The sequence below is a fragment of the Rhinoderma darwinii genome, chromosome 1 (assembly GCF_050947455.1).
Source record: "Rhinoderma darwinii isolate aRhiDar2 chromosome 1, aRhiDar2.hap1, whole genome shotgun sequence".
Lineage (NCBI taxonomy): Eukaryota > Metazoa > Chordata > Amphibia > Anura > Rhinodermatidae > Rhinoderma > Rhinoderma darwinii.
Genome location: NC_134687.1, coordinates 291,246,118 through 291,266,817, shown reverse-complemented (window position 1 = coordinate 291,266,817; position 20,700 = coordinate 291,246,118). Strand labels below are relative to the sequence as shown.

Sequence of the window (20,700 nt, the reverse complement as noted above, 5' to 3'; positions counted from 1 at the left end):
TTTCATTGCTGGGGTGTCGATGAGCTACAAACAGCTTAAATACAGCAATCGCTTTTGACCGCTGAATTTAAGGGGTAAATGGCGGGGATCGAAGCTTACTTCCGTCCCCGCCATTACAGCAGGATGTCAGCTGTCAGATACAGCTGACATCCGGGGATGACGGCACCGACTCAGCTTCTGAGCCGGTGCCATCCATTTGTCGTAAGTATATGACATTTTGCGGGAAGCAGTGGCTTTCCATGATGTATACAAACTTATTTCGAACTATGCATGGATGCTAGTAAAGGAGAGAAAGCAGAAGTTTGATATGTTGATTGTATATACTTAGAGTATTGTATTAAACTTTATTTCATGTTTACTTTACTAAATAATGCACAAAGAATTATGCATTTAACAGAACAAAGACAAAACAACAAAAAAAAGTGGGCACTATATTTTATGTTCTATCACAGGTAAGGGTATGTGCACACACACTAATTACGACCGTAATTGACGGACGTATTTCGGCCGCAAGTACCGGACCGAACTCAGTGCAGGGAGCCGGGCTCCTAGCATCATACTTATGTACGATGCTAGGAGTCCCTGCCTCGCTGCAGGACAACTGTCCCGTACTGTAATCATGTTTTCAGTACCGGACAGTAGTTCCACGGAGAGGCAGGGACTCCTAGCATCGTACATAAGTATGATGCTAGGAGCCCGGCTCCCTGCACTGTGTTCGGTCCGGTACTTGCGGACGAAATACGTCCGTCAATTACGGACGTAATTAGTGTGTGCGCACATACCCTAATGGAATGTCCTCTTCAGTGAATTCGCATTCTAGAACATGCTCCCTTCAGAGGAAGGTTCCTCAAAATCACAATGCCACCACTGTGCAGGTTGGATGAAGACTGTCCACGACACCATGGTATGTAAGATAAAATCCTATGCTATGTTCAAGGGAAACTATATTATATAACAAAATATTTGACACTACTTGTTGAATGTTAAGGATCTGTGTCAAAAGTGGTTCAGAATCACTGTGGGCTTAATCATTGGCCTGGTCAAAATACCACTGCCTTACAACTTCCATTTCAGAATCTTCTTCCACCTGCTTCTGGCTTTGTAGAGATACTTCTTTATTCACTTTACAAGACAAGTCCAGAACTTGGTGCAAACTCCTGTAATAACAAATAAGGAGATACGGGATTGATACAGAATATATCTAGAAGTGCTATGACTGCAATTTCATAAACCTTAAAATGATGCTTGGAGAGGCGCAGGCTGGCAGAAATTAATGTAGATCTTATGACCTGAGCTATTGTAGGAAATGCTTTATGTTTCGCAATGTGCTACATTTTCACCTTCTCATTGAATCCCTGCTGATCACTCATCTGGAACAGCTGCGTGCTTTACTTTATAAATACAGGATTACTTGGCACATAAAGCAATAAACACAGCGAATACTTAATCCTACCAAACGCTCTGGTAACCTAGACAATACACAGAGCTAATACCTTACAAGCTGCTTATTTAGTTTAATTGCATAAAAAAACAACTAAATATATATTATATATACACATATATATACACACACACACACACACTTTTTATTAAAACAACTTTTCCCATAAACCTAAGTATTTTGAGTGGATGAAATTTCTTTACAAAATATGGTTCGTAAAATGTAGACTGGCTTATATAAAAGAGCTCCTAATACCATACAAATTTTATGTGCATACCTACTACACTTTCGTTTTTTATGACACAAACGTATTTGACATTACATATCGTTTCTGGCTAACACGGAGCTACACTATGTTTTAATGTACTTCGAGAAAATGGAGGATACCCCAATGTACCGAACACAGATGGATCTTAAAAACCTACTGAAGAAACTGGCACAACTGAATAGCGACATATTCTTCCTAACCAGATGCAAAAAGGAGAATCTTATCCCCAAAGGCCCCATGATCAAGAATCCAACTGAATATACCTACAACACCTCACTTTTCACAGAAACTTTGCTACAGATCATCTGAAAGACTGCGGAATCGCTTTATTGGATTTTTTTTTTTTTTACAACAAGACGTGAACCATCCAAAATGAGATTAATTCCCTAAATGATACAATACAAGGACCTGGATCAAGTCTAACCAAGCAAGTATTAAAGGAATTCTACAATAAATTACAACATCAACTTATCTGCAAACAAAAGAAACTCAACAGACTAAGGAAGAGAGCGGGTCTCAAAATACAAGAAGGGAAGCAAAATCCACATAACCATTTGGATATACCATCCTCTTCTGTAAACCTCTCTCCGTATGAACCAAAAAAGATGGAAATTAATGTTCTGTCTAAAGGACTTACATTTTGTCCCACTAAACTACTTGACAGAGCCCAGTTTTGCAGTGACGTGGAGGAATACTTCCGCAGATTGCGGCTGAAAGAATTATTTTCTGACAAAACAGATATGATATAAGCCAGGATGGGAAAAGAAACATCAAGAAAGAAGACGACAAACTGGACCCCACAACCTGGATACAATCAAACTCTGGATTACTACATAGACTGCTTCATAAAAAAAGTGAAATCTGAAATCTTGGACCAACAGCACAAAGTAACTGTAATGACGGGGTAGGGAGACAGACAGGTGAGCCCTAATCTACCCACCACTCAGTCCCTGCCTACTTGCAACGACCCACCCTAGGCGACGGGGTACAACTGGGCGACGGTCCCTACACTCAATAGGTGCACGACAGACAAACAGACAAGGGTACAAAGAAGCCAGGGAAATGGGGAAGTTGCCCACGGGAACACCGAGAGCAACAAGCGAGGTGAACGAGCCGAGTCAAACTAGGAGATGAGCGAGGTACAAAAACGCAGAGCAGAAGAGTGGTCAGTAAAGCCAAGGTCAATAACAAGCAGAGGGTTAGTAGTTCAAGAAGATGCAGCAGGGCCAGGAAACCAGCAGAGAAGAATCACAAGCAAAGGAGGAACAGGAAAGGCAGGTATACATAGACAGAGGGCAGGAGCTAGCTCCGTCTGGCCAGGCTGTGATAGGCTCTCCCACTCCTAAGCCTGCCATCCTGGGTGGTGGAAGATGGAGTCAGTCTCACAGACATAGAAGCAGGTGCAGACTGATTACCTATGGGCGTTGACACAGAAGTTGTGTCTGGCAGATCCTTTACAGTAACACACAATCTCAGCATGGGGGAAAGGAACAGCACAAAATCACTAAAATCCAACAAAGACATCATCATCAAACCCGCTGATAAAGGAGGCGCTGTTGTAATTCTGAATACATCCGATTACATCCAGGAGGCACACAGGCAACTCTCAGACAAAAAATACTACACCCTGCTTAATGAAGACCCCACCAAACAATACACAGACGAACTTGTCCATATCATCAATAGTTTGAACGCTGTGTCAAACAATGTACTGGACCTTATGTAGAATGTACCCATTCTGGGATTGTCCGGTATGTTACCTAAAATACATTACGAAGGCAATCCAGGGAGACGAATCATTTCAGGTGTTGGGACTCTAACTGAGAATATTTCTGGCTGGGTGGAAAATCTTCTAAAGCCCTTGGTGAGGTGCACACCCAGTTATGTCCAGGACACCACAGACTTGCTCTGCAAACTCTCAGCCCTTTGTCCACTACCAGAGGGAACAATATTGGCAACTATAGATGTGGAGAATAGCCGCATGCCAACACTTTCTTCAAAAGAACAATCTAGCAACAGAGCCAGCCCCACAACTCATCAGGTTCGTACTCCATCACAATTATTTTTTATTTGACAAAGACATATATCTGCAATGTATGGGAAGCGCTATGGGTAGCAAAATGTCACCACAATATGCTAACCTGTTCATGGCCAAACTAGAGGAGGAGTTTTTATCAACCTGTGCCACTAAACCTCCAGCATATTTCTGGTACATTGATGACCTGTTGATAATCTGGACAGGCTCTGAACATAAAAACTTCAACAAGTTCCATCCTACCATCAAACTCACTCAACTACTCTACATCTCAAATACATTTCTTGGACATGACCATATACATGAGAAACAATACCATACAAACAACAATCTACCATAAACCTACAGGCTGTCCAGCATATCTGAGACGGAACAGCTTCCATCCGAGACACAAAGAAATCCATCATCTACAGCCGGGCTCTGCGGTACATACGGATCTGTTCAGACAATGAAGACAGAAAACAACAACTGCTATCACGGAGTTATACATTCTTACAACAGGGATATCATCCACGTATTATAGATGATCAGATCTACAGAACAACAAGCATTCCAAGGAGCAATCTTCTGGAGTACAAAAAGAAGGAATGCAAAAGTAGGGTGCCCCTAGTGGTCATATACAACCCACAAATGAACGTCTTGAGGAAAATTGCTGCTGATCTGCAACCTATATTCAACAAAGACAATAAACTGAAGGAAATCTTCCCGGATTTACCTCTCCTGGCATACAAACAGCCACCAAACCTAAGGAATCTCCTGGTCAGAAGTGCCCTCTCATCACCATCAGAGACTGGCACTTTTCCTTGCAACAGTAGAAAATGCAAGACCTGTACCAACACCTTGTCATCAAACATCGATGCACCCGTGGGAAAACACTTCTCTGGACCTGATCACAGTTTGCCAGATTTAAAGGTCCCAATACTAAAGGGTCATTTTAAAAACAACAGAGAAAGAACAATTTTGGAATTCAAGCGGATGACAAAATTCCAGTCATTGACACAAGGTCTCAATCTAACAACTGGATTTATGAGCCACTACATGGAGACACGTCACATCCCCCATCAGATTGACTACAGATCCCTTATCTCCTAAGTGATCACCACTATAACCTCAGTTTTATTGCCCCGGCTTATCTTTCTCAGTCGTTCATTTGTAAATTGCCTGAAGAAGGAGCCTCTGTGCTCTGAAATCTTGCATATAGAACTTTTATGGTTAGCCAATAAAGGTATCATACCTTCTATACTTTTTTCTTTTTTGACACAAAGGTATTTAACATTACATGTGCATATAATAAAAGACATACGAGGCAACGCTGCGACTAGTGGGAACCATACACACACACACACACACACACACACACACACACACTTCCTGACATGTAATCCCATTGAAGATTTTTTTTTAAATAGCTAAGAAAGAACAGTAATTTGTACTAATCTATACAGGGAATATTAATGCTCTGTAAAAACCTACCTTATGTCAAGGAACATTTAGAACTACATTTGTTACAATTATAATTAAATGAACTTTTCCTTTAAAAACTCAAACAATGTCATAGTTGTGATTAGCAAAATTTTCCTTTACAGATTTTGAACTGTCATTTTCTAATTTTTTACATTTACACCCAAAGTTAGAGTAAAAAAAAAAAAAACCTTCTAGGAAGTAATATATTTTTGCGGGACAAGTTGTAGTTTTTCGTAGCACCATTTATTTTGCCGTATAATGTACTAGGAAACGGGGAAAAAAATATTTGTGGGGTAGAAAATGAAAAAAACAGCGATTCCTCCATGGTTTTTTGCGCGCCGTTTTTACGGAATTCACTGTGCAATTAAAACAACATGTTAACTTTATTCTGTGGGTCAATATGATTACGGAGATACCAAATATATATAGTTTTTTCTATATTTTACTACTTTTACAAGTAAAAACCTAAGTGCAAAAAAGAAAATTTATTTTGCGTCGCCAAATTCCGAGAGCCATAAATTTTTTATTTTTTCGTCGATTAAGTGGTATGAGAGCTTATTTTTTGCGGGATAAGCTGTAGTTTTTAATGATACCATTTTGGGGTACATGCGACGGTGTGATCACTTTTTATTTCATTTTTTGTGGGAGATTAGGTGACCAAAAAATAGACATTCTGGCGTTTACAATTTTTTTTTTACGCCGTTCACCGTGCGGGTTAAATAATGATATATTGTAATAGTTCAGACTTATACGGATGTGGCGATACCAATCATGTTTATTTATTATTTTTTTTACTATGCTCTAGGGGGAAAATGGGAAAAGGTTTTTTTTTTTAACTTTTATTTATTTTATTTTTACACAAAAAAAAACTAAAAAAAAAAACGAACTCACTTTTACTTTTTTTATTAGTCACCCTAGGGGACTTCAACCAGCGATCATTAGATCGCTTGCACGATATACTGCAATACTAATGTATTGTAGTATATCGTGATCCTGACAGGCAACTATTAATCCCTGCCGGAGGCAGGGCTTAATAGGTGTACAAAGATGGCGGACCGGGGGGGGTCTTCATTAGGCCCCCAGGCAGCCATAGCCCCCCCCGCGATTGCATTGAGGGGGGGCGCGATGAGCTGTTAGAGGGGGTCGCCCCCCTCTTTCTGACGATTTAAATGCTGTGGTCGGTATTGACCGCAGCATTTAACGAGTTAAACTAGCTGGAGTGCGCTCGAGCGCGGTGCCCCTAGTTACTCTGAAGTATCGGCTATAACATACAGCCGACACCGGCATCGTATGGAGCGAGCTCACTGCGTGAGCCCGCTCCATACTTCCCCTACCCGACTTTGGCATATGGATACGTCAAATGTCGGGAAGGGGTTAAAGGCTATGTAAACCTTTGAAAAGTTTTTTCTTTATATGTAAAAAAGCTCAAATCAGTGTGTTTGGCGACACAGGATCCACCTGTTATTTATCACATTTAAGTTATGAACTTCAATGTCAGTCCGCGGGACTGATGGATTCTGTTTTTAGCGAACTATACAGCTGCTCTGTATACAGGCTACAAAGCAGCTGTATATCAAAAAGTAAAAATAATTTTTAATAAAAACAAATTATAAAAAGAAAAGTTTCAAACACACGGACATTTGTATTAAAAAAAAAATAAAATAATCCTTTTCAAAAGGTTTACATAGCCTTTAACAGGAATCCAGCTACATTTTTCATTTACTGCTTTTGTTTTTATTAGAATTTGCTTGATTCTCTGTTCAGATAGAGTCAAAGTTCAAAAGGATAAGTAAAGTATTTGTAAAAATATTCAACATTTTATAAAGATTTATAAAAGCTGAATGTTATGTCTTAAGGATGTTGTGCAAACAGATTCTCTGTTTTTCTTTTAAAGAGTATCTGCTCTTTCATAAAACACTTAAAATGTCTGAGACCCTCACCGATCAAAACTTCTGGCATGTCACTATGACATATCAAAAGTTTTATGAGAGGGCAGTTATAAAGGGGTTTCCCACCAGGGACATTTATGACATATACACAGGATCTCTAGAACGGGGCCACCTAAATCATTCTGCCGCTCTGTGTTGTGGCTAAAGCAGGTGAAGTCCAGCCATAAAGAAGGAAACAACGTAGGTCGCTGAGCTACGCGGTTTCCATAAGTCCCATAGAACTGAATAGTAGTTGCTGAAACAGTGTAGCATGCTACGCTGCTGCCTCCGTAACTGCCACTCACTAATTTGGGACTTACGGGAACAGTGTAGCTCAGTGAGCCTGCAAAAAAAAACAAAAAAAAAACGGTGTGTGAACGGAACGGAGCCTAAACCTTATAACAACCTGAAAAAAAAATAAAAAAATGATGCCTACAGAAAGAAGACAAATGGTAACCCTTATTTATTTACGCATTTGTTTTAGATGAAGGATTTCAAATTTAGGAAAATGCTAATCTTTCAAAATTTTCTTTAAATCTCAGATTTCTTTTTAATTAATAAAGAGTAAACATATTGACCCAAATTTACCACAAATAGTACAATGTATTATGGAGAAAAAACAATCTCAGAATCACTAGGATAAGTAAAAGAATACCACATTATTCCCACATGAATTGAAGTCCGATTTGAAATATGGGGTGGTTCTTAAGTCCAAAGTAGGGCACCATCTACCGTACAATTATGTCACTGAGCACCGAGTACCATAAATGGACACCACGGGGATGGTGTGCCCAGCGGGTGTCCACTTTATATTACAGCTGAGACACTGCTGCAATGACTGGGATCGGAGATAATTACGATTTGGGCCATTTATCCCCTAAGATGGCGGTCAATGTGACCTGTGGTCTGCCAGTTGAATGGTCTGTCAAATTTATACTGAAAGGCATAATACACTGCACTACATAAGAAAGTGCAGCATATTATTGAAACAATTAAGCAATTGCATGTCCAAGTACCCTAGTGGAAATAAAAAATAAGTTTCACAAAAATGAAGGAAATGCAAAAGTTAAAAAAAAAAACGGAAGAGAGTGGGAAGGCTATCCTCTCTTTAGATGCATGCAAAGCATTTGATAGTGTAGTGGAGGTTTTTGTTTATGGTATTAGAGAAAATGGGCTTTGGGAAAAATTTTAGAAAATGGATTCGCCTTTTGTATGCCAACCCCCGGGCAAGAATCTCGGTGAATGGGCGATATACAGTTTTTTTTTTCCATGGCAAGGGTGCCCACTGTCGCCCCTGCTTTTTGCCCTCGTCATGGAACCTCTGGCCCAAACTGTGCGAGAAGACACGGAAATAAAGGGGATTAAACTGGGAAAGGAGGAAGAAAAGATAAGTCTATAAGCAGACAATGTTCTTGTCTTCATGGATAGCTATCAGACATCCCTGGGTAGGGTTATGGATATATTTAATAAATTTGGTAAATTCTCATGAGTCAATATTAATTGGCGTAAAACTGTATTATTACCCTTGGTAAATTCAATCTTAAAACAGAATAGTGAACTGCAAATATTGGGACCAGAGGCAAAACTGGGTAACTCACGTGTCTGGATAGGAATGAGATATTTTGATAAGTTGAATGCTATTATAAAATGATTTTCCAGTACATCCCTCAGGACAGCACTACAGGAGGTTGCCCTATTGACCTCTGTAGGGACAGGAAGACAGAGAGGTTAAAAGGCCCCTCCCACCACCCACTTGCCAGTGTTCTTCCTGTCCCCACAGGGTCAGGAGCAGAGAGACATCGCTCCTGTATTACGGCAGGAAAAAGAAACTCGGGCAGGGGGCAAGATCGGGGGGTCCGTGCACTCCCCCTTCTCTTCCCCCTAAAGCCCAGGCTAACACCCCTCGAACGAAGGGTCCCTTAGCTCCCACCCTGAGACACCTACCGGAGGAATCCTAGGCAGGGTTCGGGTAGTGTGTGGGGGCTGGGGATTCCAAAGCAGGCTTCGGCCTGGCCGCGGACCAGGCGGGGACCGGCAGCTCCACAAACGTGGACGCACCGGCAGGGATCCTCGCTGCGCCGCATAGCAAGCCTCAGTCGCTGGCTATGGCGGCTGCACTCCAAAGGAAAAACATGCTGGAGACGAATAGCCGACCGGAAATGACGTCGGGCTACTTCCGGTCCGCGGCCATCTTGGAAGGCGGGAAATTCAAAACGCCCGCATTTAAAGGGACACGCACAGGTATGTAGTTAGAGCTGATAACTCTAACTTGGATTTATTTTTGGTGGATTGCATATTGCATTGCCTGTTACCTGTCGCGATATGGAACTTCCTCGTCCTGATGGAACTCCAGATATGTCCCAGGGTCACGTAAGTCTCACCCTTGGGGGACCCCTTATGTATGCACACCATACTTTACCTACCTTCTGTTTTCTCTAGGATAAAGATTCCTCTCAGAGACAAACTGATAAAAAGAAGGTTAAAAAATGTGCGACTTGTGCAAAAAAATTGCCAGAGTCCCATAGGAAACAATTGTGTCAGGATTGTATTGCAAAAATACTAAAGGAGGAACAACCAACGTTCAGGTCTGAACTTAGGGCTATGATTCGTGAAGAAGTGGGTCAGTCAGTAGCCTCCCTCGCCCCTCCTCAAGAAACTCCCTCCCACTCCCGGGCAAAAAGACCACGGATGGAAGTGGATCAAAAATATTGTCCTCCCTCTCAGGGGTCTGACTCGGAGCAGGAGTGTTATTACCTATTGGAGGGTGAGTTAGAAGGAGAGGAACTCTTGCCTTCAACTTCTTCCACTCAAGAGAAAAAAAATTTTTCTTCTCTTCCGAGATGTCCGATACCTTAATTCAAGCAATACGGGAAACCATGGATATTCCCGAAGAAGACCAACCACATACCATCCAGGATGAGATGTTTGGAGGTCTAACGGAAAAGAAAACAAAGGTTTTTCCGGTAAACGAAAATCTCAAAAGAATGGTGACAACTGAATGGGAAGATTCAGAAAAAAGGCTCTTCATTTCAAGAGATTTTAAAAACAGACTTCTCTTTGATCCAGAAGACACTAAACCTTGGGATGAGATCCCAAAAGTAGATGTCCCAGTAGCTAGGGTTGCTAAAAAAAACGCAATCCCATTTGAAGATTCCTCGCAGTTGAGGGACGCCATGGACCGAAAGGCAGACGGGCTACTGAAAAGAGCGTGGGAATCTTCCTCTGCTTTGATCTCGACTAATATCGCGGCCACATCAGTAGCAAGAGCAATGTTTATATGGTTAAACAAGCTAGAGTCCCATTTGATGATGAAGACATCACGACAAGATCTATTAGAATCTCTACCTTTACTAAAAATGGCAACCGGATTCTTGGTAGACGCTTCAGCGGAATCTATTAGATTTGCTGCCAGGAATGGGGCTCTCTCAAATGCTGCTAGAAGAGCATTATGGCTCAAAATGTGGTCAGGAGATACGAAGTCCAAGAACAAACTGTGTTCTATCCCGTTTACAGGGTCTCTAATGTTCGGTCCTCTCCTCGATAACATGCTGGAGAGTGCAGCAGATAAGAAAAAGGGGTTTCCTGAAGAGAAACCAAAAAAAACCCCTCAGTTTGGAAGATTTCGCCAACAGAGTGATCCTACCTTACAGAACTACAGCGGGAAAGGGAAGTCCGGTCGCTGGAGTTACCCCAAAGGAAAAAGGGGTCGAGGACATCTCCTTAACCCAAATAATTCATTCCAGCCCTCAAAGCAATGACGCCAAGAGCATAGGAGGAAGACTCCTACAATTTTATCCCAAATGGTCGAGAATAACCCAGAACCCCTGGGTTCTAAAGATCATAGAAGAAGGGTACAAAATAGAATTTTCCTCCATTCCTCCAGAAAAATTTCTAATAACCCAGTACCAAGCAAAAGACCTTCATCAGATCCTTATCCAGGACGTCCAGAAACTACTCAAATTGAGAGCCATTTCTCCAGTTCCCCACAACGAAATATGCAAAGGCCACTATTCAAAAATCTTCTTAGTCAAAAAACCAAACGGTTCCTACAGGAGAATAATCAACCTGAAGGTCCTAAACAAAATGGGTGAAATATCGAAAATTCAAGATGGAGTCTATCAGATCGACTATTCCTCTAATAATGTGTACGATAGATTTAAAGGATGCGTATTATCACGTTCCTATCCACCCCGCGTACCAGAGATTCCTCGGATTCGCAATTCAGGACGGTCCTTCCATCCTTCAATTCCAGTTTGTCTGCCTCCCTTTCGGCATTTCCTCCGCCCCCAGAATATTTACAAAAATTATGGCAGAGATCATGGCATTCATAAGCAGTCAGGGCATAGTAATTATCCCATATCTAGACGACTTCTTGTTGACGGCAGATACTCCGTCTATACTCCGTCTATCTTAGACAGTCATCGGTCACAGGTTCTTTCCCTACTACAGGAATTGGGATGGATAATCAACTTTCAGAAGTCGAGTCTTCCTCCCCAAAAACAGAAGGTCTTCTTAGGAGTACTGCTAGACTCCTCCCTTCAACATTCCTTCCTCCCAAGAGAGAAACAAATACTCCTACTGGCAGAAGTAAGGAAATTTTGGGGGAAAGACGTCTGTTCCATAAGGGAATGTATGCGGATGTTGGGAATAATGACGTCTTGCATCCAATCTATTCCATGGAGCCAATTTCACTCCAGACCCTTACAGAATCTGATCTTGTCCCAGTGGGATCGAAAACAGAACTCCCTGAATTCAAAAATTCAAATTTCCGAGACTGTGAAATCATCCCTCCTGTGGTGGCTCTGCACAAACAACATAGACAAGGGAGTCCCTGGAGAATGGTCCCTTAACAGGGAAGTCTTTCTGTCCTTAACCCGAAAATGGGGTTATCCACAAATAGACCTGTTTGCCACGAGGAAAAACTCTCAAGTAGAGACATTCTTCTCCCTAAATCTCAGAGACAACCCATTGGGAGTAGACGCATTGTCCCAACCCTGGGACATGGATCTGGCCTATGCCTTTCCTCCGTTTCCTCTAATACCAATGGTATTAAGAAAAATCCAGGAAGATTTGACAAAGCTCATCATTATTCTTCCCTATTGGCCAAAAAGAAGTTGGTTTCTAATCGTAAAATACCTAGCGTTGGAAGACCCTATCCTGCTCCCAGTCAAGGAGAATCTTCTCTCCCAGGGTCCCTTATTCTTTCAAGGAATAGAAACTCTGAAAATGTCAGCCTGGATCCTGAAAGGCAGATCTTGTGGAACCACGGTCTGTCAGATGAGGTAATTTCAACTATCTTATCAAGTCATAAAGAAGTTACCTCAAAAATCTATCAAAAAATGTGGAAGAAATTCTGTTCCTGGTATGAATACCCAGGACCAGACCCCTTTTCTCCCAACATCGTGAAAATCCTAGATTTTTTACAATCGGGATTCAAGTAAGGGCTTAGTCCTAGTACCTTAAAAAGTACAGATTTCAGCCTTAGGTAATTTTTTTAACACTCCTCTGGCTGAACATCGGTGGATCAGAAGATTCACTCAAGCGGTCTCTAAACTGAAACCTTCCCTAAAGAAATCCGTTCCTACCTGGGATTTGAATGTGGTGTTAACGACTCTTTGTGAGCCCCCCTTTGAGCCGCTCGACACAATTAGTATGCACTTTTTAACACTAAAAGCTGCATTCTTAGTCGCTATTAATTCAGCAAGAAGGATTGGAGAAATCCAATCTCTGTCAGTCATAGAACCGTACCTAAAAGTACAAGAGGATAAGATCATCCTAAAGCTGGACCCTTCCTTTATTCCAAAGGTATCTACTGCTTTCCATCGAGAACAAGAAATAATTCTACCTTCCTTTTATCCAGATCCAAAAAACCAACAAGAAGAAAAATTCCATTGCCTGGATGTCAGGCGAACAATTCTTCAGTATCTGGATAGAACCTCCTCCTGGAGACCAGATAAAAATCTATTTGTCCTGTTTGGGGGAAAGAATAGAGGAAAGAAAGCCTCAAAAGGCTCTCTAGCGAGATGGGTAAAAACTACCATACAAGAAGCCTACAAGTCCCAAGGACTATGTGCCCCACAAGGCATCAGAGCCCATTCAACGAGGGCAGTTTCGGCATCCTGGGCAGAAAGAAGAGAAGCCTCTATGGACCAAATCTGCAGAGCTGCCACTTGGTCAAGCCATCATACGTTTTGCAAACATTATAGACTCGATGCTCTGTCCGAAAAAGGATTTAAGTTTTGGACGGAAAGTCCTTCAATCCGTAGTCCCGCCCTGAGCATTATAATCTGGTATTGCTCCTGTAGTGCTGTCATGAGCGATGTACTGGAAAATAGCAATTAGACCTACCGGTAATTGTATTTCCAGGAATCCATCATGACAGCACCATTACATCCCTCCCTTATTGAATTCTGATTTGTACAATTAACATGTCAGTTATTATCCCTAGAAATAAAATAGGGTTGCATCCATCCTGGTGTAGTAATTGAAAAACACTGGCAAGTGGGTGGTGGGAGGGGCCTTTTAACCTCTCTGTCTTCCTGTCCCTACAGAGGTCAATAGGGCAACCTCCTGTAGTGCTGTCATGATGGATTCCTGGAAATACAATTACCGGTAGGTCTAATTGCTATTATCTGGAACGGGAACGTTCCCAGATGTAGATATATATATATATTACATATCCATTATCAGAAGGAGGGTTGGCAGCCCCAAACTTTAGAATGTACATTTTGGCAGCCCAGCTGCTTTTTATAAAGGCGTGTAAGCAGGATGCATTTCTGGGTTACTTGGTAGGACGGGCAAGAGGTAGTCCTAGTATGACTATATATGAATTCATAGAGACGAGACAACTGAGTGAGATACCGTTTAGGAAATATCCACTAGCAACCCTACTATATAGGGTGTTGAATCATACAAGGTTTATGGAAAATAAATGTTCAAATAGTATGACCCCAATCTGGTATAAGAAGTATATAGTCCAGGTTTAGAAAAATTCCATAACCCAGATTTTTGGATTGGAAAGGGTATTGTCCAGGTGCCTCAGCTTTTTCAAGGGGGTAAATTAAAAACACTACATAAAATGCTCTCTGAAGGCCTCCTTAACCAAGGTGATTATCTTTACTTTTACCAGCTCGAGAGATTTTAAGTATAAACTCAGGATAATCAGTTTCTAAGAGTGTCTGATAGTACAATACTGAACATGCTTTTGTCAAATAGGGTCAAAGGACACATCTAAATTGTATAAGCTATTATTGGGGTTCAATGTAGGTAGTAAAAAGCTGCCAAGCAGGACAAATTGGGAAAGAGATATTGGTGGGGAGAATCAAATAAGATGGGATAAAGTATATAGTTCCATAAAAATAAGCTCTTATAACTTTTCCCATAGAATAACGCAGTGGTTTATAGTAAATCGGCTACATTTTTCACCACATAAATTGGTCCAGATGGGATATAGAACCACTGCAAAGTGCCTTAACCCCTTAATGACAAGCCTATTTTGGACCTTAATGACCAAGCTATTTTTTACGTTTTTCAATCGTCGCATTCCAAGAGCTATAACATTTTTATTTTTGCGTCAACATAGCTGTATAAGGTCTTGTTTTTTGCGGGACAAGTTGTATTTTTTAATAGCACCATTTTTAGGTACATATTATTTATTGATTAGCTTTTATTAACTTTTTTTGGGGGGGGGGAATAGAAAAAAATCTGAAATTTCGCCACTCTTTTTTGCGTCCTAAATCTACGCCGTTTACCGTGTGGTATAAATAACACAATAACTTTATTCAACGGGTTGTTACGATTGCAACGATACCAAATTTGTATAGTTTTTGTATGTTTTACTACTTTTACACAGTAAAAACGCTTTTTTTTCAAAATTATTTGTTTTTGTGTCTCCATATTAGAAGAGCCGTAACGTTTTTATTTTTTCGCCGATGCGGTTGTATGAGGGCTTTTTTTTTGCGGGACGACTTGTAGTTTTTATTGGTACCATTTTGGAGTAGATGCGACTTTTTGATCACTTTTTATCACATTTTTTTTAAAGACAGTATTCACAGAAAACAGCAATTTTTCCATAGTTTTTTATTAATTTTTTTACGGCGTTCACCGTGCGGGTTGAATAATGTAATAGATTTATAGTCGGGGTCGTTACGGACGCGGCGATACCAAATATGTGTAACTTTATTTTGGTTTATTCATAGTAAAGCAGTTTGTAAGGGGAAAAGCTGGGTTTTTAATTTTTTTTCACATTTTTTTTTAAATTAACTTTATTAAACTTTTTTTCCACTTTTTTACTAGTCCCATTAAGGGAATATAATATGCGATTCTGCGATCGCATTTATAATACACTGCAATACTTTTGTATTGCAGTGTATTACTGCCTGTTCGTTTAACACGGACAGGCATCTGCTAGGTTATGCCTGCGGCATGATCTAGCAGGCATTCACTCCAGGCAGACCTGGGGGCCTTTATTAGACCCCCGGCTGCCATTAGAGACACAGACACTCGGCGATCGTATCGCCGGGTGTCGTGGGGGAGAGAGGGAGCTCCCTCCCTCTCTCCAAAACCACTCAGATGCGGTGCTCGCTATTGAGCACCGCATCTGAGGGGTTAAACGTGTGAGATCGATACTAATATCGATCTCACACGGCAGAGCAGGGACGCTCCCAGCCCTCAGCTGCCTCTAGCAGCTGAGAACAGGGAGATTTGACAGCTCCCTGCTCTGTTTACTTATTCCGATGCCGCGACGTAAAAAGTCTATGGCATCGGAATAAGGCCCGTTAGTGACCGACGTAGAAACACGATGGGCTGGTCACTAACGGGTTAAATGTCAATACTTCTATGCAGCTCTTTCCCACTTGTACTGGAAATGTGCAAAACTTTGGAGATATTGGCAGTTGGTTACAGAGGAAATTAAGCAGGTGATGGGAGTGGAGGTGCCTATGGACCCCACTCTGATCGTTTTGGGAGATCCCACTATTTTAAAGGTAACTAAATGTGACTCAATGGCAATTTTAATAGTGTTTTAATTGCTAGAATAACATTAATGCAACGGTGGATATCAGCTGAGGTTCCCACAATAACTGACTGGGAAAAAAACTCATACAAGGTATATGGTTTGAAAAAAAAGTATATCAGAGTAAAAATCAAGTTCTTAAATTTGATGCAATATGGAATAGGTGGATGGTAGATTTTAAAATATAATTTATTTATTTTTCTTTTCCCTCTCGTGGTCTGGTGGGGGGTGGTGTGATACGGGGTTATAAACAACTGTATAATGGAATGGTTTATATGATACCAATTGTTGGATGTTGTTTTTTGATAAAATAAAATATATCAAATTAAAAAAAAAACTAAAAACAAAACTAGCAAAAACACTTTTCCCACCCAAAATTTGTTATTATGGAAAAATGTAAATAGAAAAAAGTACACATAATGAGTATATAGTCACAACCGTAACAACCCATACTAGCACTGCATTTTCCATAAAAACGCTCTTGCTTACATCGAATATTAGTAAACGGCATTTCAATGATCTCTACATTTCAAATATCACTTTATTACAAACCGTGAAAGCTCTGAATCGGTCTTATGTACAATGTCTTCCAAGTTTTTGATTGTGTCCAACAAATCCATACTTTCATTAGCGGAGCTTGGCGGAGCCTCTTCAAGTAAAGATATAGTGGAACTTAGATGTTTCTGAATGTCCTCTATCAAACAAAAATTAATTACACAAAATAAGTTACAGCACAACTCTTAAAATTCAGATTATTCACGGAATGCAATACGCTGATGAGTCAAAACCATATACAAAATGCATCTGTATTGATAAAACAAAAGATCCCACACTGAAATATAAAAATTAAAAAAAATACAAACTTTTTCTGTTACTGTACCTATCCTTTTTTGTATAAATCAACAGTAGAAGTGAATACATGAAACATTGTGATATATATATTTATCAAGGAAAAGTGGTGTCTGCCTCTCTAAGGCTATGTTCACACGGGGTATTTTGCCGAGTTTTTTGACGCGGAAACCGCGTCGCAAAACTCGGCAGAAACGGCCCGAGAACGCCTCCCATTGATTTCAATGGGAGGCGTCGGCGTCTTTTTCCCGCGAGCAGTAAAACTGCCTCGCGGGAAAAAGAAGCGACATGCCCTATCTTCGGGCGCTTCCGCCTCCAACCTCCCATTGACTTCAATGGGAGGCAGGAGAAAGCGTATATCTCGCTGTTTTATGCCCGCGGCGCTCAATGGCCGTGGGCGAAAAACGGCGCGATAATTGCCGCGAAAATCGGCGTGCAGGGAGAGGAATATCTGCCTCAAAGTTCCAAACGGAATTTTGAGGCAGATATTCCTCCCCCAAAATACTCCGTGTGAACATAGCCTAACAGCAAATGTTTAGAAATCCCCTCAGTTACCCATAAATACATCCAGTTTAAAACAATAAATAGAAGGCAAGAAGGAGAGGGGGTGCAGCTTCAGTTTCTCGTCTAATGTTTTGGAGTGGGGCGACATCTGATTGGCTGTTGTTTTTTAAATGCAACACTTTATTTTCAAACAACTTATGCTAATCTAATGGTTTACCTCAAATACATCAACTTTGTGATTTACTTACTGTTAAAATGTAGTTGTTTTATCCATGCACATTCTGTGTGAAGTTACTGCCACTAGGTGTCCCCCTTCCTGTAATCTGCTGTCCACCCCCTGTTGTCAAGCAATATCCGTCCCTGGTTACAGAGCAGAGCAGAAGGAAATGGGGGTGTCTCTTCACAGCCTACCCATAGAAGCCTATGGAGAGTGGTAGGCGAGCAGGAGGAGGGATAAAGAGCAGAGGGGAGACACAGGCTGCTGGCAAGAGTTACGACACCCCAGTGTTGGATTATCTATCATTACTGCCGTTTAATCTCCCCCATGCTGCTGAAGCTTATTTGTATGGGCGATAAAAAAAAAATATATATATATATATATATATATATATATATATATATATATATATAAAAAATATAAATATATATACATACATACACATACATACACACATACATACACACAGACACACACACACACACTGTATTGTGCACAAGTTTTAGGCAGTTGTGGAAAAATGTTGCACAGTAAGAATGCTTTCAAAAAAAGAAGTGTTAATTGTACTTCGTTTATTTTAACAATTAAGAAAGTAAATGAACAAAAGAGAAATCTAAATCAAAGTTTGGTGTGACCACCCTTTGCCTTAAAAACAGCAACAATTCTTCTAGGTACACTTGCACCTAGTCATGGATTTTGTAGGATTATAGGCCGGTGTATGACCAATTATACCAAACAGGTGATAATGATCACTTTCATATGTAGGTTCAAACACAGTCATTAACTGTAACAGAAAGAGCTGTGAAGGAAGTTTAAAGGAGTTATCCGGGGACCAAAAATTGCATTGCAATAATATATGTACTTTAATTAAAAATTCTGTACTAAATGGTGCAGTTCAAACCTCAAGAATTATTAAGGAAGTGCTGGAGCTTTTCTAATAATGATGACGCTCCGACACGGCCCCACGTGACTGAGCTCTTGCTTCATGTGCTGTCACATTGCCTATTGCTTGAGTCCCAAACAGAGCACCAGCTAGCGCTTTGCTCAGGACTCCAGCACGTCGGGATCAATTCATGAGGTTTGAACTGCACCATTTAGTACAGAATTTTTAATTAAAGTATATTAGTAAGTTACTTATTTTCACATAAATATATTATTGCAATGCAATTTTTGGTCCCCGGATAACCCCTTTAACACTGGGTGAGGAACAGCCAAACTCTGCAACAAAAGGTGAGGGTGTGGAAGATAGTTTCATGTCACAGGTCCACCATGTCAAGACTGAGCACAGCAACAAGACACAAGGTAGTTATACTGCATCAGCAAGGTTTGAAGATGTGCTGTTCAAGCTCTTTGAGTAGCACAAAGAAACCGGAAACGTTGAGGACCGTAGACGCAGTGGTTGGCCAAGGAAACTTAGTGCAGCAGATCAAAAACACATTAGGCTGGATTCACACGAGCATGTTCAGTCCGTAAAGGACGGAACGTATTTCGGCCGCAAGTCCCGGACCGAACACACTGCAGGGAGCCCAGCTCCTAGCATCATAGTTATGTAGGACGCTAGGAGTCCCTGCCTCGCTGCGGGACAACTGTCCCGTACTGTAATCATGTTTTCAGTACGTGACAGTAGTTCCACGGAGAGGCAGGGACTCCTAGCGTCGTACCTAACTATGATGCTAGGAGCTGGGCTCCCTGCAGTGTGTTCGGCAGTGTGTTCGTTCCGTCCTTTACGGACCGAACATGCTCGTGTGAATCCAGCCTAATGCTTACTTCCCTTCTAAATCTTAAGATGTCCAGCAGTGCCATCAACTCCAAACTGGCAGAAACCAGTGGGACCCAGGTACACCCATATACTATTCGGAGAAGTCTGGCCAGAAGCGACCATCATGGAAGAATTTCGGCCAAAAAGCCATATGTTGGTCGTGAAAACAAGACCAAGCGACTTAACTATGCACAAAAACATAGGAACTAGGGTGCAGAAACATGGCAGCAGGTGCTCTGGACCGGGGAGGAAAAATGTAAAATAATTGACTTTAACAGAAGGCAGTTTGTTCGCTGAAGGGCTGGAGAGCGGTACAATAATGAGTGTCTGCAGCCAACAGTGAAGCATGTTGGAGGTTCCTTGCAAGTTTGGGGCTGTATTTCAGCAAATGGAGTTGGGGATTGTGTCAGGATTAATGGGGTCTTCAATAATGAGAAATACAGGCAGGTACTTATCCATCATGCAATACCATCAGGCAGGCGTCTGATTGGCTACAAATTTATTCTGCAGCAGGACAACAACCCCAAACATACAGCCAATGTCATTAAGAACGATCTTCAAAATAAAGAAAAGGAGCCCTGGAAGTGATGATCTGTCCCTCACAAAGCCCTGTTCTCAATATCGAGTCTGTCTGGGATTACATGAAGAGACAGAAGGATTTTAAGAAGCTTACATCCACAGAAGATCTGTGATTAGTTTTCCAAGATGTTTGGAACAACTTCCCTGCCCAGTTCCTTCAAATGCTGTGTGCAAGTGTACCTAGAAGAATTGATGCTGTTTTGAAGGCAAAGGGTGGTCCCACCAAATATTGGTTTGATTTCGATTTCTCTTCCGTTCATTCACATTGTGAATTGATAAAGAAAACTATTAAAACATTTTTGAAAGAATTCTTACTTTACAAAATGTTTAGGCAGTTGTGAAAAAATGTTGCACAGTTCTGTATAATCTACACACATACATATATTTATTAGTGATATATAGAGAAAAATCATTCTCTCCTGTGTGCAGCTATGATAGCAGACATGATAGCAGTTAGGATCCGCCCACTAGCTCAGAGAAAACGGAAAATGAGATAGAGCATGCAGAGGGGAAAACTGCTAAAAAGAATGCCATAAAAGTGTCAAAAAATGGCCATAAATAGTGTTATTCCCCATATACACACATAGAACAGCTTATTCTGGGAAGTCACCTGAAAAGGTAGGTAAGCTTTAAATCATGTCAC

At 41.0% G+C, this 20,700-nt stretch overlaps 1 protein-coding gene across 3 annotated transcripts in view; it reads right to left on the bottom strand.

The window, feature by feature from the left end:
- Window positions 1–737: 737 nt before the first annotated feature.
- The window catches only part of HAUS8 (HAUS augmin like complex subunit 8), a 178,193-nt gene continuing 158,230 nt past the window's right edge, over window positions 738–20,700 (bottom strand). For all 3 annotated transcript variants that reach the window (XM_075825313.1, XM_075825314.1, XM_075825315.1), the window contains exons 10-11: window positions 16,702–16,843; window positions 738–1,157 (exon numbers count right to left, since the gene is read on the bottom strand). In XM_075825313.1, the coding sequence (XP_075681428.1) occupies window positions 1,025–1,157; window positions 16,702–16,843 (275 nt within the window). In that variant the 3' untranslated portion in view covers window positions 738–1,024. The remainder of the gene's footprint in view (window positions 1,158–16,701; window positions 16,844–20,700) is intronic.